The sequence below is a fragment of the Ochlerotatus camptorhynchus genome, unplaced genomic scaffold (genome assembly GCF_037179485.1).
Source record: "Ochlerotatus camptorhynchus isolate MF236.1 unplaced genomic scaffold, CSIRO-AGI_Acam_v1.1 ptg000383l, whole genome shotgun sequence".
Lineage (NCBI taxonomy): Eukaryota > Metazoa > Arthropoda > Insecta > Diptera > Culicidae > Ochlerotatus > Ochlerotatus camptorhynchus.
Window position 1 is genome coordinate 201,135 of NW_027040870.1, and position 20,090 is coordinate 221,224.

The following is a 20,090-nucleotide window of genomic DNA, read 5'->3' on the forward strand; positions in this document are numbered from 1 at the left end:
TAAATGCATGAATTTGTATATTGTGTGGCAAGCACAAAGATACGCTTATGCCCATGGAAGTCGAGCAAATTTCCAACCCGAAAGATTCCCTCGACCGGACTGGGAATCGAACCCGCCACCTCCGGCTTGGTAATACCGTGCCTTTACTGACTAGGCTATGAGGCCCCGGCTGCAGATGGTGAGGTCAACATTAATGACGATGATGGTGATGATGACCTTTCACAAGTTTAGAGGTGAACACACGAAATAAACGGCCTCGCTGAATTCCGGTGCTTCCGATACACGCGCGCTAATCACCTGGACACTGCACTGTGATACGAAAAAAAAAAATCACAATCAGTACTGAATGTCTTGTGACGAGACCGGGACCGTGTAAACCGGCTCAGTGCTCGAGACGGAATGATTGTGAATTGTAGGTGTGGGTTGTACTGGTTGAAGGCCGTAAGTATGTTTAGCACCTCAGATTTGGATAGAGTGAGGAACACTGGTATGAGAAAGTTTAACTTTCCGATTACCACATCCAGTAAGCCTTCCATTACATAATCTGCAAGAATGGGTGATAGTGGAATATCCATAGTGGTTCCAAACATCTGTTGGTAGTATTTGTTTCTAGTTAATTTGAAAATAACTGTTGTTAAGGCATAAATCTGTCATTTCCAGGAGCATATGTAGGTTGATATTTGTTCCTTCTTTGATGTCTGTCCATGCTGCGTATAACCAAATCTTTCGGAATGTTTGTAAAAAGCAATATTACATCGAAAGATAAGAGTACATGATCCGGTAGCAGTGTAACATAGTTGATGTACATAGGTTGCAAACGTGAAAATATCCTTGATATTGTATGCGCTTTTGAACGAGCTTTGTAGTATTCCTGCTACGAGCTTGGAGAGCTGATATGTTGGAGCAGTTATGTTTGGAACAACAGGGCGCAACGGGAGGTTTGGTTTATGTGCTTTAGGTTGTCCATAAATCCGTGTGTAGGTAGATGTTTGTGTTTGGAGTGTCCTACAGGTGCATCGATCGATCAGCTTCAGATCTGCTAATCGTTTAGCCATGGTGTTGGTGGTCTGCTGAAGGGTGTTGGTTGGATCCCTTTTCAGCACTTTGTACGTCGAATTGTCTAGTATTTCCATCATTTTCGTATCATATTCTTGACGTCGCATTACCACCGTTCTCTTTCCCTTGTCAAACTCGAGGACACACAGTTTGGCTAAGAACTTTTTGGTTATGGAGACAACACTGGTGCAGAACTGGATTAGTGGGATTTTTTGTGCGTGAGCTTGTAGTCGTGATAAGTAATTAATCATTTTGTTTGACCATTTTCCACAGAGATGGCGCTGTCCCGCTGGTAGGAAGTGATAAAAATCCCCATACATACATTGAGAGAAGTGGGAATAATTCGCTTTCGGTGCATATTCAGGTGAAAAAAGTGAACGAAAACCAAAAGAAATTAATCAGGGACTTTGTCATTCAGTTTTTTTCCCGGAAGTTATTGTTAAACAAGCTACAATTAATTAAAAATGATTTTTCCCCATACAGTTTTACCTGCTTTACTACCAGTTCCCAGAGAGCCAACAAATTCAAATTTGAGAGAGAAAATTTGCTCTCACTACCTCAATCACTCAACATGCCATGTATTTTGTTGACACTCGATTTGTGATTTCCCTTTCACAGATTACAAAATAGAGTACCTGACACCACAAAACATGTCTGGCACCTCTATATATGCATTTACTTTAACATTTGAAATCCCTCCTTTCTTACATATTCTGCGTAAAAGATACTTTATGCCCCGCCCCATACATAAAATTCGGCTGGAAATTCTGTGAGGGGTGAGCTATTTTGTGGGCAGAATGTGTAAAAAAGGAGGGACTTCGAATGTTAATCTAAATGCATATATAGAGGTACCAGACATGTTTTGCACTGCAGTGTCATCTGTGAACAATTAACGGAAAACAGATTATGAGTAGTTTCCGATAGATGTCACCGCAAACAACAGCAGTGACATCTGATGGAACATGAATGCAGAAGCTTGACAAAATGATCAATTCTGGGTGCGTGTACCGATCAGACACCTATTTCTAACCTGTACCTTCCTATCCGGGTTAGACCGTAGATGGATTCCACATCCGCAATGAGGTGATAAACACCCAAGTAACCAAAAGTTCCGCATTCAACACTTCCAAGTTCCATAAATTTCAAATAAAGTTCCGACAGAACTTTTAAGTTCCATAAAGTTCAAATAATGTTCCGACAGAACTTTCAAGTCACATGAAGCAATCCGCACAAATCTTTTTTTGTAACAAAATTTAATGTACGTAAATATGAAATAATCAGTTGCCCGAATAAGTCATAATTCTTATATTTATGCAACATTCCATCCAAAAATAAAAAATGAATTTAAAAGTGATTTCCTGGATTCGAACCCTTGTAATCGGCATGTGATCTACGATTCCTAACCACTGCGCCACAAGTGTGATGGAATACCATACCAATTTAAATTCATCAAGGTGTTGTGTTTCGTACTCAAGTCAGTCAGCTGGCTCAGAAAACTCCAACAATAGGTGGGACAACAGATCACTTTAATATATTTCAGATGACGTAGTGGTTCGTGCTGAGACTCTCACGCAGAAAGACTGGGTTTAATTCTTCAACCAGCTCCATTACTAATACTTATGCTGATAAATCAATACACATTAATACCTGCCTATAGAAATAACTTTCATAAAAGTGCGAACTTAAGTATAGAATTGGATGTAGAGGACAAAAACCTTTTTTAATTTATTTTCTAAAAGTTCCGTTCAAGTTCCACCAGAGGCTGCTTACAATGCTCTTCAATTATGGTACCGGAACTTTCAAGTTCTTATAACGACTTAAAAATGAGGCTGCTTAGAATTCTATAGACCACCTTCAACCAAGGTGCTTAAGCCATAAATAGCCTTTTATCAGAACTTTTGGTTACTTGGGCAGTGTTCGGTCCGATCCTCTGTATTGGGAGTGTGAATTTCGGACCTAATCTGAGTAATGTTTCCATTTCGGTTGGCAGAGCTACGTCAGTGGCATTCTTTATCGCTTTTTCGTTGAAAATTGGGGTGGCATCGTTCTGCGATTGAGAACTGGCAAGAAGGTGATCAAGCTTGTTACGTGTAGTACGTTCCGTTTGAGTTTTGTGAGACGTGTAAGCTCTGAGTTGTGTATCGACAAACTCTGACATGAGAGACGAACTGGTTATGGTCTCGATGTTTCGTTGTGCTAGAAACATTGCTTGTTTGGACGTCTTGATCTTGTGGAACGTATGCTTGAGCTCGATGTTAAGCACTGATTTCTTGAACCGACCTATGATCTTTTCTAAATGCGGAATATAGGGGTTGTTGTCTTCGAGTAGTGGGTATACGCACTTCAATGTATTGACGATGTGCGCGGGAAAACCACCATTCCTCCGAAATTGTAATTGAAAATCCTTCCTTACGTTCATAATTTATAATTTATTTATATGACTGAACATCAACAGGCGTTATTTGCCCCAATGATGTAACTTAAACTAAACATGAAAAGTACTCAAACAAAACATCAATAAGTACATAGATAGTCATCTCGTAAAAAAAGGAACATTACTAAACAAACTAAACTGATCTAGAAACAAACGAACTAAACCTCCGGCCAGAGTTGCGACCTATCACAATCACTATCGCCAAACAGCTGATGGTAGTAACGCTTTGTACATTCCTATCAATGTGCTCGTCGAAGCTCTCTCCATGACCATCCATCAAGTTGACGAAAGAAGTAAAAAGCAACTGATGAATGTCGTCTTCTGTTGTGATCCATCGCCGATCTGGTCATTCCCGACAATCACGACTCTCATCTGTGCTCGTTTTGAAGCAGTTGCTGCTTTGCTTGCTTATGTGAGTGTGTTGGTGAGTTAACCCAACAGCTTCCGTATCATGGTGCCTGCTTTGTTTGTAACTCACACAGTCACGCCTGCCGAGACGAACTTGGAATGCGTAGGCATTGTTTTCATTTTCTTCTGTCGTTTCGCTTTTTCTCATGATCGTACTGCAGAAGTCTTCACTGTTTTCGTTGTGCTTTTCATCATCAGCAGCGAGTGTAACGTTTTGCTTGTGAGCAGCGACCATTACTTGTGATTGTTGTTTGTCATGGCTCTAACTCTCACTGCGTGACAAAACGATCTGTCAGCGATAGTCGGTTGATGCGAAGACGAGTGTCACGTGAGTGTCATGAAATTTTGCATCACTGCCTCCGGCGAAGCAGCTGGCGAGTCAGGTCAAAATCAAACAGTGCGGAGACCCTATTGAAGAGTATCTGTAAACCACAGATTGCACCGAACATGCTATAATTAGTTCGCTGTATGGGCAGGCGCAGCATTGAATTATTCCGTAGGGCTCGGGGTTGAACATTGATGTCAATTTGCTCAAGGAGGACAGGGCAATCGGTGCGTCTTTGCAAAATATCCGCAATTAGCAATGCCCTTGCTGTATCTCTTCGGACCGACAGGCGCTCCAGATGGATCAGTTGCAAACGACTTTCGTAGCTAGGCAATCGGAAGGGATCCGTCCACGGCAGTTTACGTAGCGCATATCTCAGGAACCGTCGCTGAACTGACTCAACTCTTTCGACACCGTTGTTGTAGTGAGGAGTCCAGACAACCGAGCAGTATTCTAATATGGAGCGAGACAAGGAGCAGTACAACGATTTAAGGCAGTAGATATCCGTGAAGTCTTTGGCAATCCTGAAGATAACCCCTAGAATTCTGGAAGCTTTGTCGACGGCGTGCGAGATGTGCTGCTTGAAAGAGAATTTTGTATCTAGAATCACACCTAGGTCCTCAATTTGGCTGTTTCTTGCGCGAAAAAGAGATAACCGAGCATTTGGACGGGTTAACCTCCATACGATTCAGAATACACCAATCAGCAAAAGCATTCAGCTGACGTTGAAGGAAGCAACAGTCTTCAATTGAGTGAATTCGGAGGTACAGTTTAAGGTCATCTGCGTAAGATAATCGTGGTTTCTCAATTACCAGATTCACGTCGTTGAAATAAATCAGGAAAATCAGCGGTCCCAGGTGACTACCCTGAGGTATGCCAGATGTGGCAGTGAACGTACGGGACTGGTGATCACCAATGACAACAGTAAGATAGCGATCGCTAAGGTACGACTGAAACCATTGCAAAAGGCAGCTGTGGATACCAAGCCTGTCCAGTTTAGCGATTGTTATGCGGTGATAAGTCAGTATAAATAACATCCGTCTGAGCATGATCCGACATACTGTTAGAGATGTAGGAAGTAAGGCACAGCAAGTTGGTGGCAGTGGAGCGACCAGCCATGAAACCATGCTGGTCGATATTAATATACGGCTTACAGTGAGCAACGGAAAACTTCATAATCGTCGCCGAACACCTGATGAGAGAGCGTGCGTGAATCCAACCATGTCTCCGTGAGAATAATGATGTCGTAGCAAAGATCCGAGGTAGCTACGCGAAAATCGTCGACATCACAGTTGATACCACCGACGTTCTGATAATACAGCAGCAAGTCTGAAGGAGCAGGTATAGTTTCAATACATCCTAGAATCTGAGCAACTTGGATGCCTTGATGGTGCAGGCGAATATTGGCTGGAAGCAATGAGCGGATCAGGAGTCGTTGAGTCGATAACAGAAGTTGACTTGCCTATGCTGTCGAGTTGGAAGACCACTGCACTACTCCCACACGCAGGGCTGGGACGACCGCTGAACGCTGGCTGGAATGGCTCGACTGTGGAGGGAGATACAAGGGCTTCCATGAGGCCAACTTCGGTGCGTCCCAGTGTCCGGTTGAATTGTGATGGCTGATGAGGTAGGGCTGTCGGAAATTGGCTGCAAGCGATGAACGGATCATCGAGTACATTAAATTATCGTACTTGCCTTTGACGTTGAGCTGGATAGTTTGCATAGTTTAACATTATGTGTGGCATAGTCCTTGAAATTGCGTGCAGCGTCGTGTTGTTTCTATTTGTTTTAAAAAGCTACCGTGTAGATCAGCCATCTTAGTGATTTATTATATTTTCCGACTGGTACGTATGGAGATTTCTTTTATATGGCTTTCTCAGTCTAGGGTAATCTACCTAGACAGTTAGTTTTGCATTTCCCTAGACTGAGAAAGCCATGTAAAAGAAAAAAAAAGTAAGAGGTTGTATCCAAGAAACGACGGAGGATTACGAAAGGTAGTTTTGATGTCACAGTTAAAGTATAGTAAATATTAAATTGATTTCTTAACTCGTTATGTCGGTGTCCATATAGTCAATCCTGGACGATATGTCTTGGATACAATGTCTTATTTGAAGTCTTTAGTTAACTCTATTATCAGTCATTTGTGGTCTTGAAAAGGACCAATGGGTTGATTGAAAGCGTGGAATCCAGTTTAGAGCAATGCTGTGGAATTCTTTCTTTAATGCAAATTTTAAACCCCTCTTATTAAGAACATACGGGAAGAATTTTATTGCGTCAAAAAGGCAATCGCTGATAATTTTAATTATCATAGCAACAGTTGCACATTCGTGCTATTTTCAATAGTGACCCTTTGAAAATGTATAGTCTTAGTTTCAACAGATTCGTAGAAAAATTTCCTATCGATTGGCGTATTAATAATTAAAATCTGGCCACTTTCATGCAATGACCGACTTTGGTTTTTGAAATTGCACCCACTATGTTGCCTTGAAAATACATGGTATGTTAGATTTAAACTTATGAGAACTGACATCCGATTGATGACATTGACAAGTCTCGCGTCACTTTTCAAATAAACCAATCTACATTGATCGATTATCTTCATCGAATCTCTCTTTCGTTGATAACTTGGCTGCATTCTTATTTCGATTGCGCTTGCGGGTAGCCTTTCGTTGTGTACTGTAGAACAATCAACAACGCCACGCACCGAAACCGCTTTTCGCAGTCAATTGGTTAACTTTTTCATTATTGTAGCAAAAGTTGCACATTCGTGCAATTTTCAAAAGGGACGTTTTGAAATTGGTAAAGTGTTCATTTTATCAGATTTATAGATGACATTCCAATCGATTGACATGTTTAGAATTAATATCCATCCGCTATTGACAGAGTTATTAGTGGTCAAATCCTGACCACTTTTCTAACGGTTTTTTTTTATTGTACCCCCAATATGTTGCCGAAAGACGTAATCCTACGTCAAAAAAAGAAAGCCATAAGAGAAAAAAAACTGTTCTGAAGTTAACGACACTTCGATTAACGATTTAGTGAAGCTTTTGCTTTCATAATTATGATCTTGAATCAAGAAATGATAAGCATTACCACGATATAAAAAGTAAAATATCAAGAAAAACTATCTGAAATTTTTTCCAGCAATATCGTTTCAATAGCGAACTCAGCTATTTCAGTATCAAATCAATAACAAAGTTCCAAAAGCTTGACATCTACAAAACATCAGGTTCTCTATTAAAATAAATGCACTTAACCATTTGTCTGGCAACCCATTTCATGCCGCCTCCAGAAAGTATGCAAATTTACAGTGGCTCACAGTAGGTTCGAGTTTTTATAACAAAGTTGTATCCTCGACACAGGGATGTTCTGATCTTACATAAACAGTTGAAATATTTCTAATTGCTTATGTAAAAATTAAACTAATTATTTATTTAATTAATTTAAAAAAATATATAAACAAAAATTCGCAAAACGCTAGAATGTCATTTCGATCAGTAATGCCGTTTCCATTTTTATAAAAATTTCAAATATGCAATTTAGAAAATTTTACAAAGTCCAAAATGGCAAAATTTGAGCAAAAATCTGATTAATTTCCCTTAGCAAACAATTAACCAAGTACCTAAATTTTGGGCATTCGAAGACCATGTGTTTCCTTCTCGCTGCTCGTTACCACACCCCGGGCAGAGTGGTGACCTTACATGTTTGAAACGATGAAGATACTTACCGAAGGCACTACAAAGGAATTGCGTCATTTACGAATTGCTTGGAAGTTTATTTCTCCCGTCTGCCGTCTCCCAAATCGAGAGATTCGGTATTGTCCTATGAGTCCATCTACCCGTTCACTGCAGTGTCCCATTTCTGATCTACTATCTGATTATCAAATGAGCACTCACTACCTTACATACTCAAACCCATCCTGACTTGTTACTTCCTGATTCTAACTGCCTGGACCTATATGAAAGATTTTATCGTGTTACAGCATTTGGTTTAAAAAGTAGCTCTATCCTATATAGATATACATATACAATTCTCGAACAAACGATAAACAGTTCATTAACGTGCTCACAGGCGCCTAGAAACGTCATTCCGCAGTCGTGGACCTGATACCGATCAGGTCACCTTTCTAGGTGCCGCCATGCATGTAGTATCTCACACCCGGTAGTGAAGTGATCGCAAGGCATGTGAGAATTACTTGGAAATCGTGCCCCAGCACCATCCAAAGGAGTAACTTCGCATGGTAGCACAATCGTTCTTAAAGGGCTATAAAGCTACCCACCGGCACGGTTTCCAAAGTCACAGCATTCATTGCCCCCTCTCAGTCAGCATCCGAGAAACAGAAAAGACACTAAATTGTAAAATCTCACCTTTACCACCAGTGCTGCTAAGCACCTATCCCAAGACGGTTTATCTTCCTTATTCTTGGATTCTGTACCTTTCTTCCTTCGAGCGAGGTTGGGTCGTGAGTTGCCTGGCATTGGCGTTTTCGTCCGAAATGCTTGTTTTTCTTTTTGTAGTTATTTTGCTTGCTGGTCCCTCCTCCGCCAGCTCGTACCTGGCCCACAGATGGGCTTCATTCAAGCTGTGCGATGCTTAAGAGCAGATAACTATGAACATGGGTAAAAAGACTAGCGTGCCGAAAATCACACTTAATATCAACGCCAGAACAACATGTGAAAAGGGCATACACGCTTTTTGTAAACAAACCTTCTTATGCCCTTTTCTCGCCACCCATATGACACCAACGCAAACCTTTAACACCACCGGGTAGGGGACACTTTCCCCTTCCCGATGATATTGCTGGTTTGCGTGGGCGACTCTCGGTTGGTGAGAAAAGGGCCTACAAAGGTTTGTTTACAAAAAGCTTGTATGCCCTTTTCACATGTTGTTCTGGAACGGACCTTCCGCGGTGCCCTTTCCTCCATAGGGCCATTCTTCCCAGCCGTTGTTGCTGTTGCCTTTCGGATGAAAAAAAAAAATATAAAGACAAGACACACGCCTTGTGGCGTTCGTCCAATGACCGGTTTTAAAGTGTCGGCTCGCTTACAAGTTGTTTACAAAATTGTTTTCAAAGTTTGATGAGGTTCTGATAATGAAATGCTGACATTATTTACTGCATTCGATTCTGGGATTTAACGATGAAAAGAACAACATGGTCACGTGTTGTACAAATGTTTGAATTGGTTTCTGAATCATGTGATTTGATTGATTTGTTTTTTTATTAGATTATGAAGAAAATCTCAAAATTATATATATATGTATGAACTCAACTGGAATTTGATTTTTCAACCATAATCTGGATCATATTGATGTTAGATCGATGTCAGAAATTTAGATTTCGAAACGATGCTAACTCATGGAAACGTACTCATTTAAGGTACTGATGAACTGATTCCACTCGAATTGTGAGAACCGTTGTCATAAGATCGACATGGTTTTTAAGAACACTTGCCATTTTAATGGAGATACTGCAAGCTTTATATCAGAATATGCTTATGATATTTTTTAACCTTATTGTTTTAGTTCTACGTTCTTGCATTCAAACATCAATCGTTCATTAATTTAATTTTAGAAATTTTCGATATCATTGTTTTAAATCTCTTGCAGCACAACATTAAAGGATGGAACGGTCAAAAATTGGTCAATCACGATTAAGTGCACAATGAATATGTTATTGCATAAATGATCAAACTTTATTTCTTTTTGAAGTTCAGTGACTACAAAATACAGGAAAATTATTTTATTAGGCTTCCGATTTTCCGATTGCGTTTCACACCTTCCATCAGATTTTGTACCGCTGTTGTATCAACCTTATTTGATGCTGAACGTCAATTTGCTTCCAACTGTTTCTCAATTCTAACTGTTTTCTGAGTTTTCTTGAAGTTCCGCTTAACGATTGCCCAATATTTTTCAATTGGGAGCAGCTCTGGCGAGTTCGGAGGGTTATTGTCCTTGGGTACGACTCGCTTGTTTTTGACGGTATACCGTTTCTGAGCCATTTTCCCATAGTGACAGGAAGCGAGGTCTGACCAGAACAACACGGAACAACAGTGTTTCTTTAAAAAAAAAGCAGACTCAGTTTTACATACATTTCTGTTCATAAATATCTTCGTTGACAATGCCAGTTGTTTCGGAAATTTTGCTTTTCAGCCGACAGGTGCAAATTGCCTGCCAAACCAAGTATTTTTTCGGGAAATTTGACAACTTTTTCTGCTTTAACTAATCTTGAACCTCTTATTTTCCGGTAGCCGTGTAAACTCTTGACCTAGGAGCTGCTTGAAATCCACCTTGACGCATATTTCATCGTTCATTATAACGTAATCAAATTTCTGACGCAATCAATCTGTGTGGGAATAATTTGGATTTGGCTTATGCGCGTTCCTCTTGCTTCGGTGCCATTTTGACAACTGAATGGAAAATGACAAATACAAAATAAAGGCAACACTTCCTACGCACAGATCTACAAAATGAGGGGTGTTGAAGTTTTTAAAATTCACGATGAAATAAAAATCGCCAAATTTGAGTCGACCAATTTTTGACTGTTCCACCCTTTACCCAGAACGGATTTATGCATTATCTTCTCCATTTCCGCATCATACTTTTAACTGTAGCTCAAATACTGGCCTGACCCGTTCTGAGCGATGGGTCATTTTCTTGATCATTCATTAAAGCCGGTAAATGGTTTGTTTTGCCTTCCCATAAGCTTTTTTTTTCCTTTCAGCCAGCATCTTTCTCTCGAATCCTATAAACAACACGCTGGAATTATGAAAACGATCAGTCAAATTATAGCTCACAGCATTCGTAATATGAATTATGAATCATATCACAGGTCTTCTTCGCCTTCTCGCCGTCATTACTTGACGTGTGTTGCGCGCTTGATACACCTCGAAAGGAAGAGGTAGGGGCTGCTAGGGGTTGGCATATCAGGGATGTTTGTAAGCCTGTAGTTTGCTTTTTCGTTTTATTTGCCTGAGACCCCGAGTTTCCTTCGTTGTCTTTCGTGTTTCTCGCACGCGGAGTCAAATTAAAAAGCACCACGGATCAACAACAACGAGACGGCCACCGCCACCGCTGCTGCCGTCTACCTTTCCGGCGGTCTCTACCTTGTGGTTTTATTTTCCAATTTCAAACCTTAAAACGTATAATTTAAATCAATTATCTCTCGCTCAGATGTCTTGTGATTATTTTTTATGTGATTCACTGCCATGTCTTGCTCGTGGTAACGCAACCAAGCGCAGAGCATTTAAAAATCCACTGAATTTTTAACTGAAAATGAAAATTGGTCCAACAAATGAATGACGGTACGATTGAACGATTCAAGAAAGACGAAACAAATCAAGCACTTTGCCAATTGGCATTTATTGCAAAAAAATAAACACAGTCTGTGCTGTTTCAGATAGCGGATCTAAACATTTTCTCTATTATTTTAAAGTGCTCATCAAAATTTTTAATTTATTAATTGGCATATGTATTGAATTAAATGTTCAGACCTTGTATTGAGGTGCCTTCTTCTTCATCGGCTGGATCTTTGTATCTGCTCTTAACTTGTGATCTTTGAGCACTTCCATAGTTGATAATTGAGACTTTTTGTAACACCAAAGTTGAATCCTGCGCTGAAAATAAACCCTCGGACAGGTCAGTAAAAGTAGAAATGTATTTTGATTGCAGGCTAACTACGAGAAAGATGCGTCTGTGTATAGATTTTATTTTGACGTAGGATTACGTTTTTCGGCAACATATTGGGGATGCAATTTCAAAAAAACCAAAATCGACCGCGGGACGAAAATAGGCCAGGTTTTGACCACATATACCTCTGTCAATAGCAGATGAATTTTTATTCTAAACAAGCCAAAGAATTGGATATTTATTTACCAATCTGCTCAATTGAACGCTTTATTAATTTTCAATAGGTCACTATTGAAAAATATACAAATGTCCAACTGTTGCTATGGTGATCAAAATTATCACCGATTACCTGCAAACAGCGCATTCCCTAACACAGATATAAAAATCGAATTCGATCCTGTTTCACTGAACGGTGCTCATTCAATCACCGTGTGTGGTGGTGTCCGATCGTCAACGTCAGCAGCAGCAGCATCAGCAGCAGCAACATCAGCAGCAGCAGCATCAGCAGCAGCAGCATCAGCAGCAGCAGCATCAGCATCAGCAGCAGCAGTGCTTAGCGTGTGGGGTTAACATTGTTCTCCAGTACCCCACGAAAGGCAGCCTGCTAACAGTGAGCTGCACATCCCACATGAGCACCCATAGAAGGAGGAAGAAGCCGCTGGATCGAAATCAGTTTCCTCGTGTGTAGCTGTGGGTCATCTATGCCAAGCGTTTCAACCTTGCTTCAAACAATTACCAGCTCGCCAGCCTCCCCCCAGTAGCTCAGCATTACTCAACCATCACGACTAAACGGTCCGGACCACCATAAATTTGTTAAAGAGTATTATTTGGACATTTGTCAAGGTCATCAGTTCCCGCAACCAGCTAGCTATCAAGCTATCAACCTGTCTATAGAAGGTGTGGAATTGTAGGTCTGATTGTATTGGTGAGATTAATCATATCGTCCGGCCATTTTCCAAAGACGGCGCTGTTCCGCTGGTAGGAAGTGATAAAAATCCATACATAGAATTTGAAAGAAGTGGGAATAATTCGCTTTAGGTGCATATTCAGGTAAAAAAGTGAACTACAAGTTAAATAAATTAGTCAAGTTAAGTTAATTAGTAAATTAATTAGTATTAGAAAATACTGTTTACCGGAAATACATTTTTCTTTATACAGTTTTACCTGCTTTAATACCAATCCCCAGAAAGCCAAAAAAAAAATCAAATTTATGAGAAAATTAGCTCTCACGACTTTTTAGAGATGAACTAGCCTAAGGCTAAAAATCTCTTAAATAAAGAATTAAAAAAAAAAAAAAAGCTCTCACGACTCAATCTCTCAATTGCCATGTTTTTTATGACACCCAATTTGTGATTTCCTTTCATAGATTACAAAATAGAGTAGGGTAGGGTAGAGAGCTACTTCGGTCTAATCACCGATTTTGGGCCTATCGAGCAGAAAACTTCAAATAAATCCATGATTTCAGAGTTAACAAGTCAATTAGGCGTTTGGTACGGTTTTAGTTAATAAGCTACCGAATAAAGTCAATGAGAACGCGTGATATGAAGGTTTGCACCCATAAATCCCACATACAAAAGAAGTTCTCCGACCGAATCAATTTTTTTCTTTATCCGGGGGGGCGACCCCGGCGTAGTGGTTAACATCCATACCTCTCACGCCAAAGTCACGAGTTCAAATCTCACCCCCGGACAAGTCACGAATGACCCAAGAGTGTTAAAATGACTATAATAAAAAAAAAAAAAAAAAAAAAAAAAAAATTCTTTATCCGATAGGCCGAAGTGAATTCATTGGAGTTTCAATTGCGTTTCAATGCGTAAGGCCGAGTTTAGAATCCGTAGGCCGAGTTTGGCGTCAAGAAGCAGTGTTAGACTTTTAACAATATCTAAACAATTTGTTTCTCTATATCAAATCTTACGGTAAGCCGGAAATGGGGTAGTTAACCCTATCTGACACTACAAAAAATGTCTGGTACCGCATTTAGATTAACATTCTAAGTCCCTCCTTTTTTACATATTCTGCTCATACAATTCGGAAGGAAATCCTGTGAGGGGTGAGCTATTTTGAGTGCAGAATGTGTAAAGAAGGAGGGACTTCGGTTGTTAATCTAAATGCATATATAAAGGTACCAGACATGTTTTGCACTGCACTGTCCTCTGTGAACAATTATTGGAAAACAAATTATGTGTAGTTTCCGATCGATGCCACCGCCAACAACAGCAGTGACATCTGATGGAACATGAAAGCAGAAGCTTGACAAAATGATTAATCCGATTTTCCCTCGGCTTTCATTCCGCTTCGCATGATTCGTTTTTTACTCAATCACCCTTGTAGTGACGTCAAAATGTTTGTTTCGATCGGCGCTTACATAGGAAATTTAATATGGGTTATAGAATTTTTTGTAGGGGTATTGGCTCTTATGTTGGCTTATGGATCTAAGATTGGGCCCATGGCAAAAATTCTGCTATTTATCCATTTTATCCACATAAACGCGTCATTGGGACGGTTCTAATAAATATTTTTGGTTGCTTTTGAAAATTTCGTCGATTGCTGAATTTATGTATGATCCAAAATTAGGGGCATAATGTTGAGGTAATTAATTGATTATTGAATTAGCACTCTATATACCATGAACAAGTAGCCTGTTTGTGAGTTTTTGCCTGTTTTCACGTAAGGAGTTATCATAAAAAAAAAAAAACAATTTGCCAGCTGGTATTTCCCGGCGACTTTACAAATAAATACAATCAAACAAAATCATCCTGCAGAACTAGGATTTGTTTCACTTCACAAAATTGCTTTAGAGTGTTATGACATCGTCTCCCGCAAAGTTTACATTTTGACATAGGATTACGTCTCTCGGCAACATATTCTAAACAAGCCAATCGATTGGTAATTTTTCTTCAAAGCTGCTAAATTGAATACTTCATCAATTTTCAATAGGTCACTATTGAAAATTACACAAATGTCCAACTGATGAAATGGTTATCACAATTATCACCGATTGCCTGCAAAAAGTGGTTTCCCCAACATAGTCGCCAAATATTGATACCGAGCACGTAATCCTACGTCAAATCTACGGTCGAGTCTTGGATACAACCTCTTACTTTTTTTTTTCCTTGATTTGTTTTCCATCGATCTTGTTTTCCGTGCTGAGCACCAATGCTACCGACGCCAGGGAAGCAGCTCCCACACCTGGACCCTACCTATCGACCCATCAACTCATGAACCGGGGACCAACGGCTTTACTTCCCATCCGAAGGAAGGCGTGATCAGAGATGTTATGCCTCAGAACATCCCGGCGGCACCGGCTGGGATTGAACCCAGGCCTGCTGGGGTGAGAGTTAATCACGCTTACCACTACACCACCGACGACGCCGTCGACAACGAAACTTCGGCCAGCCCTAGTGCAGCAAAAATGAAGCTTCCTTCACTGGTGGTGAAGAAAGTGCCACTCAACACGCTAATTGGCGATCTCACAAGGCTGGGCGTCACAGCTGAGTTTAAGCTCAGCAGGATCGGCACCAAAGTGATGCTCCGTACAAAAGCGGAGTACGAGGTGGCCGTGAAATACCTGAAGGATTCCAAGGCGGAATTCTTCACGCATGACATCCCGGGTGAGAAGCCCTTCAAGGTAGTCATCAGGGGCCTACCAAACTTCGACCCCAAGATGGTCGAAGCCGAAATCAAGGACCGGTACAAGCTGGCCCCAATCGCTGTCTTTCGAATGACAAGGAGAGACGAAAACGTGAAGACGTACCCGTACCTCAATTTTGGACACGGCACCCGCAACTGCAACATCAAGCCACGCTGCAGCAACTGCACTTACGAACACGCCACTTCTGACTGCACTGCGGATGGAGCCGTTGCGTTGAAATGCGTCAACTGTAGTGGTGCACATCAAGGAAAGTGCTCCAAACTTGAGGACTTCAAACGCATCCCAAAGCAGGTGGCAAGCAACAATCAATCAGAACGCAAGATGGGGTCGTCGTCAAGAAAGGGATAAAATGCCACTGTCTGTCCCATATCCGCACCTCTATCATCGAGGCCCTTGGTGTGGAGGTGGGGTCGACTGGATACGTCCAGTTCATCGCCGTCTACTGCCCTCGACAGTATGCCGCCAGCAGTGGACTAGCGGCTAAATTCAAGAAGGACCTGTCCACCATCACCCGTACCGGTTCCCGTTTCGTAGTTGGAGGAGATCTAAATGCTCGCCATGAGGCCTGGCGGAACTACCAGCAGAACCAGAATGGTCGTCTGCTGTTTGACCACTCACAGCATGGGCTGTACTTGGTTTGGTTTTCGGATGAGCCAACATTTAGCTCAACGGTGGGCAACCCATCAACACTAGACCTGTTCCTGACAAATACCGGCTTGTACAAGCCGGTAGCCTTGAACGAACTCAGCTCTGACCATAAACCAAGCCTGCGCTATGACTACCATCGTGTAAACTGGGCCCAGTTTGGACGCGTGGTAGACACCCAAGTAGCATTTCTTGTTTTATTGCACTCTATTAGTGGTTTTTAAGAACAATTTTATAAAAGCCGCATACTCTACAAAAGGTTCTCATAGCCTCTTTAAGACTAGTATTGTATTCAAGCAGTTTTATTACGCTTTGGTGAAAATCAGTTATAAATCCAATTTAATTTTTATTGCTTCGAAGCAACCGCCATAAATTAGCTTGTTGTTGTTCTGTTCTGCTGAAACTTTTTTATCCATATGGAAATCTTTAGTAGTAAAAATAGGGTTGAGTATTGGTGTCGAGTTTACCATGCAATCAATTTTGTTTCATGGTGACATTAGTGAAAATCTTAATGAAAATATATGAATTTTTAGAAGTTCCAATAAATAAATGCGCCCCAAAATAATTCAAGTAAACAAAAAAGATTGTTTCAGAAATCAAATGAATTTGATGGATTCATCTTAATTTTACAGAAAATAGATCTCAATAAATAAATTCATACCAATGCACTCTGGAAATCATTTCGGATCTCTAATTTAGCCATTATTTTATTGAAATTTCTTGGATTTTATTCCAAGGCTAATGGCATTTTCATAATGACAATATGGCGACAGAGGATTTACGAAAAGAAATTACATTTTTGGTGATAAACCTGATTCCTCTGCATCATATATTTATTTACAAAGCGATGTGTTAACATTTTTGGGCTCGTAATACTAGAGTCCATTGCTAGGGTAGTTTTAATCGATGGTCTAGGATCGCGTGACATAATGTCCGATTAGCGAGTATTTAAAAAAGGAAGGAAAGTCTTCAATGCTGATTGTTGAATTGTTATGACCATCCACGACTGTAAATCTTATAAGAGACGCAAGTTGGCGTAGGTATAATCTTCTGACTCCAGATTATTATATATTTCCTCTTCAGGAGTCATTTTTGGTGTAGCAATGTGTCCATTCGAAGTGCAGATTGTTCAGAATGGTGAGGAGGCACACTCTTTACAGCTTCCTTTGTGACATCCGCAGATAATGCAGCGGCATTTTTTTTTCTTGGTTGGAGTTATTCACGAAGGTTTGCGGCTGACTATAGCAAATAAACGGGCTCATGCTAACACTTTTGTTGATTTTTTTTGCACTCCGCTTGGAAGTACCGGGAAGTTTTGATTCTTTACTATGTTGTAAAAATAAACCGCCCATTTACACTTCTGACAAGATGCAACTGAATGCTTAAAATAGTTTTAAAATAACTGTTTCATGTCCAACTAGTTTTATTGTGCTTACTTATATAGCATTATAAGGATTTATTTTTGGGTTTTATAAGGGCAATTCATATTGTTTTTTTTTTTATTCTTCAAGGCAATCATAAAACCTTTCATAAATGAAAATAGCATATGCATCAGTTGGTGTTTTATAAGCTTTATAGGGGTTTTGTAGATAGCTATAAGAATGTTCCATGACTTGCATTGTATATGACCATCATAAAACTGTAGACAATGGTTGCAGCTGCAATAAAACCTTTATAAATTTTGAATATAGCCAAGCAGCTCTAGATTTGTAACTTGGGGGCTGTCCTCTGAAGAATTTCAGAACGTTGATCAAGATGGCGATACCTCGTGCTTCGCTTCAGTAGCTGGCAGTGGTGACACATGGCGGGCTAGCAACACGAATCGATTCGTATGCTTGAACGATCTACGTATTAATTCCAGCAAGCACGGTATTGATATTGGTCGTGCTATTTTGCGCAGCGATTAACTTCAACCGGCGACACGATTCCCAGGTTTCGGCACCAAACTAAACTTTCACGGGATTACTTTCGACTGACTGTTCGAGGATAAAGTGAATTACTCAAGAGACATTCTATCTGATAGACACTGTTAGGAAGAGTTTTGATTACAAGTGAGTTCTTTATCTTTACATAATTCTCGGTTTTATACCCAATACAGTAAATACACATACAAAGGAAACTTAAACCGTTAGTATAGAATTATTAATCAATTCAATTCAAGTTATAGCAAATCCAATGAACTACATATATTAACTATATTTCAGGTGAATTCATCCTTGCACAGCAACAAAATTTCAATAAAAATTAAGGGGGGGGGGGGGTGGCAAGATTCCCATAAAACTGTCTACGTTTAATAAACAGCCTCGAGCAGCGGATTCTACGGTCAATGCTGTTTTTAATGGGTACAGAAATTATCTCAATTCTATATCATGCTCGAACTCACTCTGGAAATTCTTGTTTCCGTACACTGAGCCTAATCTAATTATCCACAATTTTCAATAGAATTTCCCGAATTCTTTAACGGTAGATTTGTATTTCTGCTGAGTCATCTTACAATAGAATCGACGCGAGTTCCATTATCATTTCAACAGTCTAAAATTTGAGGGCTCCTCACTTAAGATGAGTTCAAAAATGCATTTTGATGGGTATGTATAGTGGCATTGACCACCAAAGGTGCTACCGATTCAAAAAGGTGCTCGAATATTGCTGCTTCGTTTCCAAGTCAATTTGAATAAATTTTTTCGAAGCGAAAAGAAAGTCAATCAAAAATAAAAATCAGAAAAATCGTTCCGCTCTTGTGACCTTGTTACAGAATTGCATAAACTCATTTTTTAACTGTGTGGCCCCTTGGCAAGTGAGGGGCCATTAATTTGAGCTAAGAAAAGTGTTAATATAATTTTTTCATCAATTTCGACCATCAAGCGGATATATTGAAATATTTAAAGACCATATGTCAATGGCGGCCAGGTTTCAGCGAGAATTACTCATATCCACAAAGTGTCTGAAATTTGAATCTTGGCAATCCTACACTACCCTACCCTACACTTATCCTCGAAAAGATTTTATGTTTTCATTAAAATTTCATCGTAGCTTGCTCAATTTAAGGATACTTAAGCCATTTATGGAAGAAAATCAACTAACTAATGTGTTACCATTTATTTTAAGTCCGTTGTTTGAAGCACTTGCACTTAAGTGTCCGAATTATGAATCAGAATAGTAATTTGATTTAGACCAGTCAAAACGAAGCAATTGTTTATGCTTTTTACTAGATACTGAAACCGAAAGTGGAAGAGTTTTCCGCATAGCAGACATTTCATCACAAACATCAACGGTGAACCTCCGGTGAAATATGATTCAAATATTAATAAAGCCACTTGTTTGTCACTACCATCCTTGTGCACGAACCCAAGTAAACATTTTCCAAGAAAATCCGCAATCTTTTTCACTCCAGTTAAGTACCATCTCTCCCACTTGGCTGATTGAACCTTCTTAAGGCAGGTACTCGAGCAGCCAGCTCCGAATCCGCCACCGCCCACCTTTCCCATGAGTCGCCCGCCGGTGTGTTACCGTGTGCCTGGCGAGGGAGCGAGCAAACACCGTTCAACGTTGACTTATTGCTGTTCATATTTCCTCTGGCTTGTAGAAACGACAACGTTGGCTGGATGGTCCCGGCATCTGGCAGACACTGATGATGGTAATGATGATCATCGTTGTCGTCATCAGCGTGTGTTGAGCATCGCCCATTGCGCTGCTCTGCACTGGCCATACCGAGCGTTCCCATGAATAACTTCTAATAAGTTTGTCCACTTTCTGTCGTCATAGTCTCTTGGAAAACAGCTCCAATCTCTTCCCAAAGATCTCCAATATCTGTAACGTGAACGAAACATGTGCACAGGACAAAATCGAAATTTGTGTGTTTTTTGGTCTCTAGATGTCTGTCCCGCTTCGTCCAGGACTAGCCAAACATGACCAGCCGGATGCTGATGGAGTGGAGAGGAGGCACA

At 40.3% G+C, this 20,090-nt stretch overlaps 1 protein-coding gene across 1 annotated transcript in view; it reads left to right on the forward strand.

The window, feature by feature from the left end:
* The window catches only part of LOC135710441 (prolyl 4-hydroxylase subunit alpha-1-like), a 58,040-nt gene that overhangs the window by 16,122 nt on the left and 21,828 nt on the right, over positions 1-20,090 (forward strand). Inside the window, exon 2 of the mRNA XM_065233013.1 lies at positions 5,039-5,243. Coding sequence (XP_065089085.1) covers positions 5,039-5,243 — 205 coding nt within the window. The remainder of the gene's footprint in view (positions 1-5,038; positions 5,244-20,090) is intronic.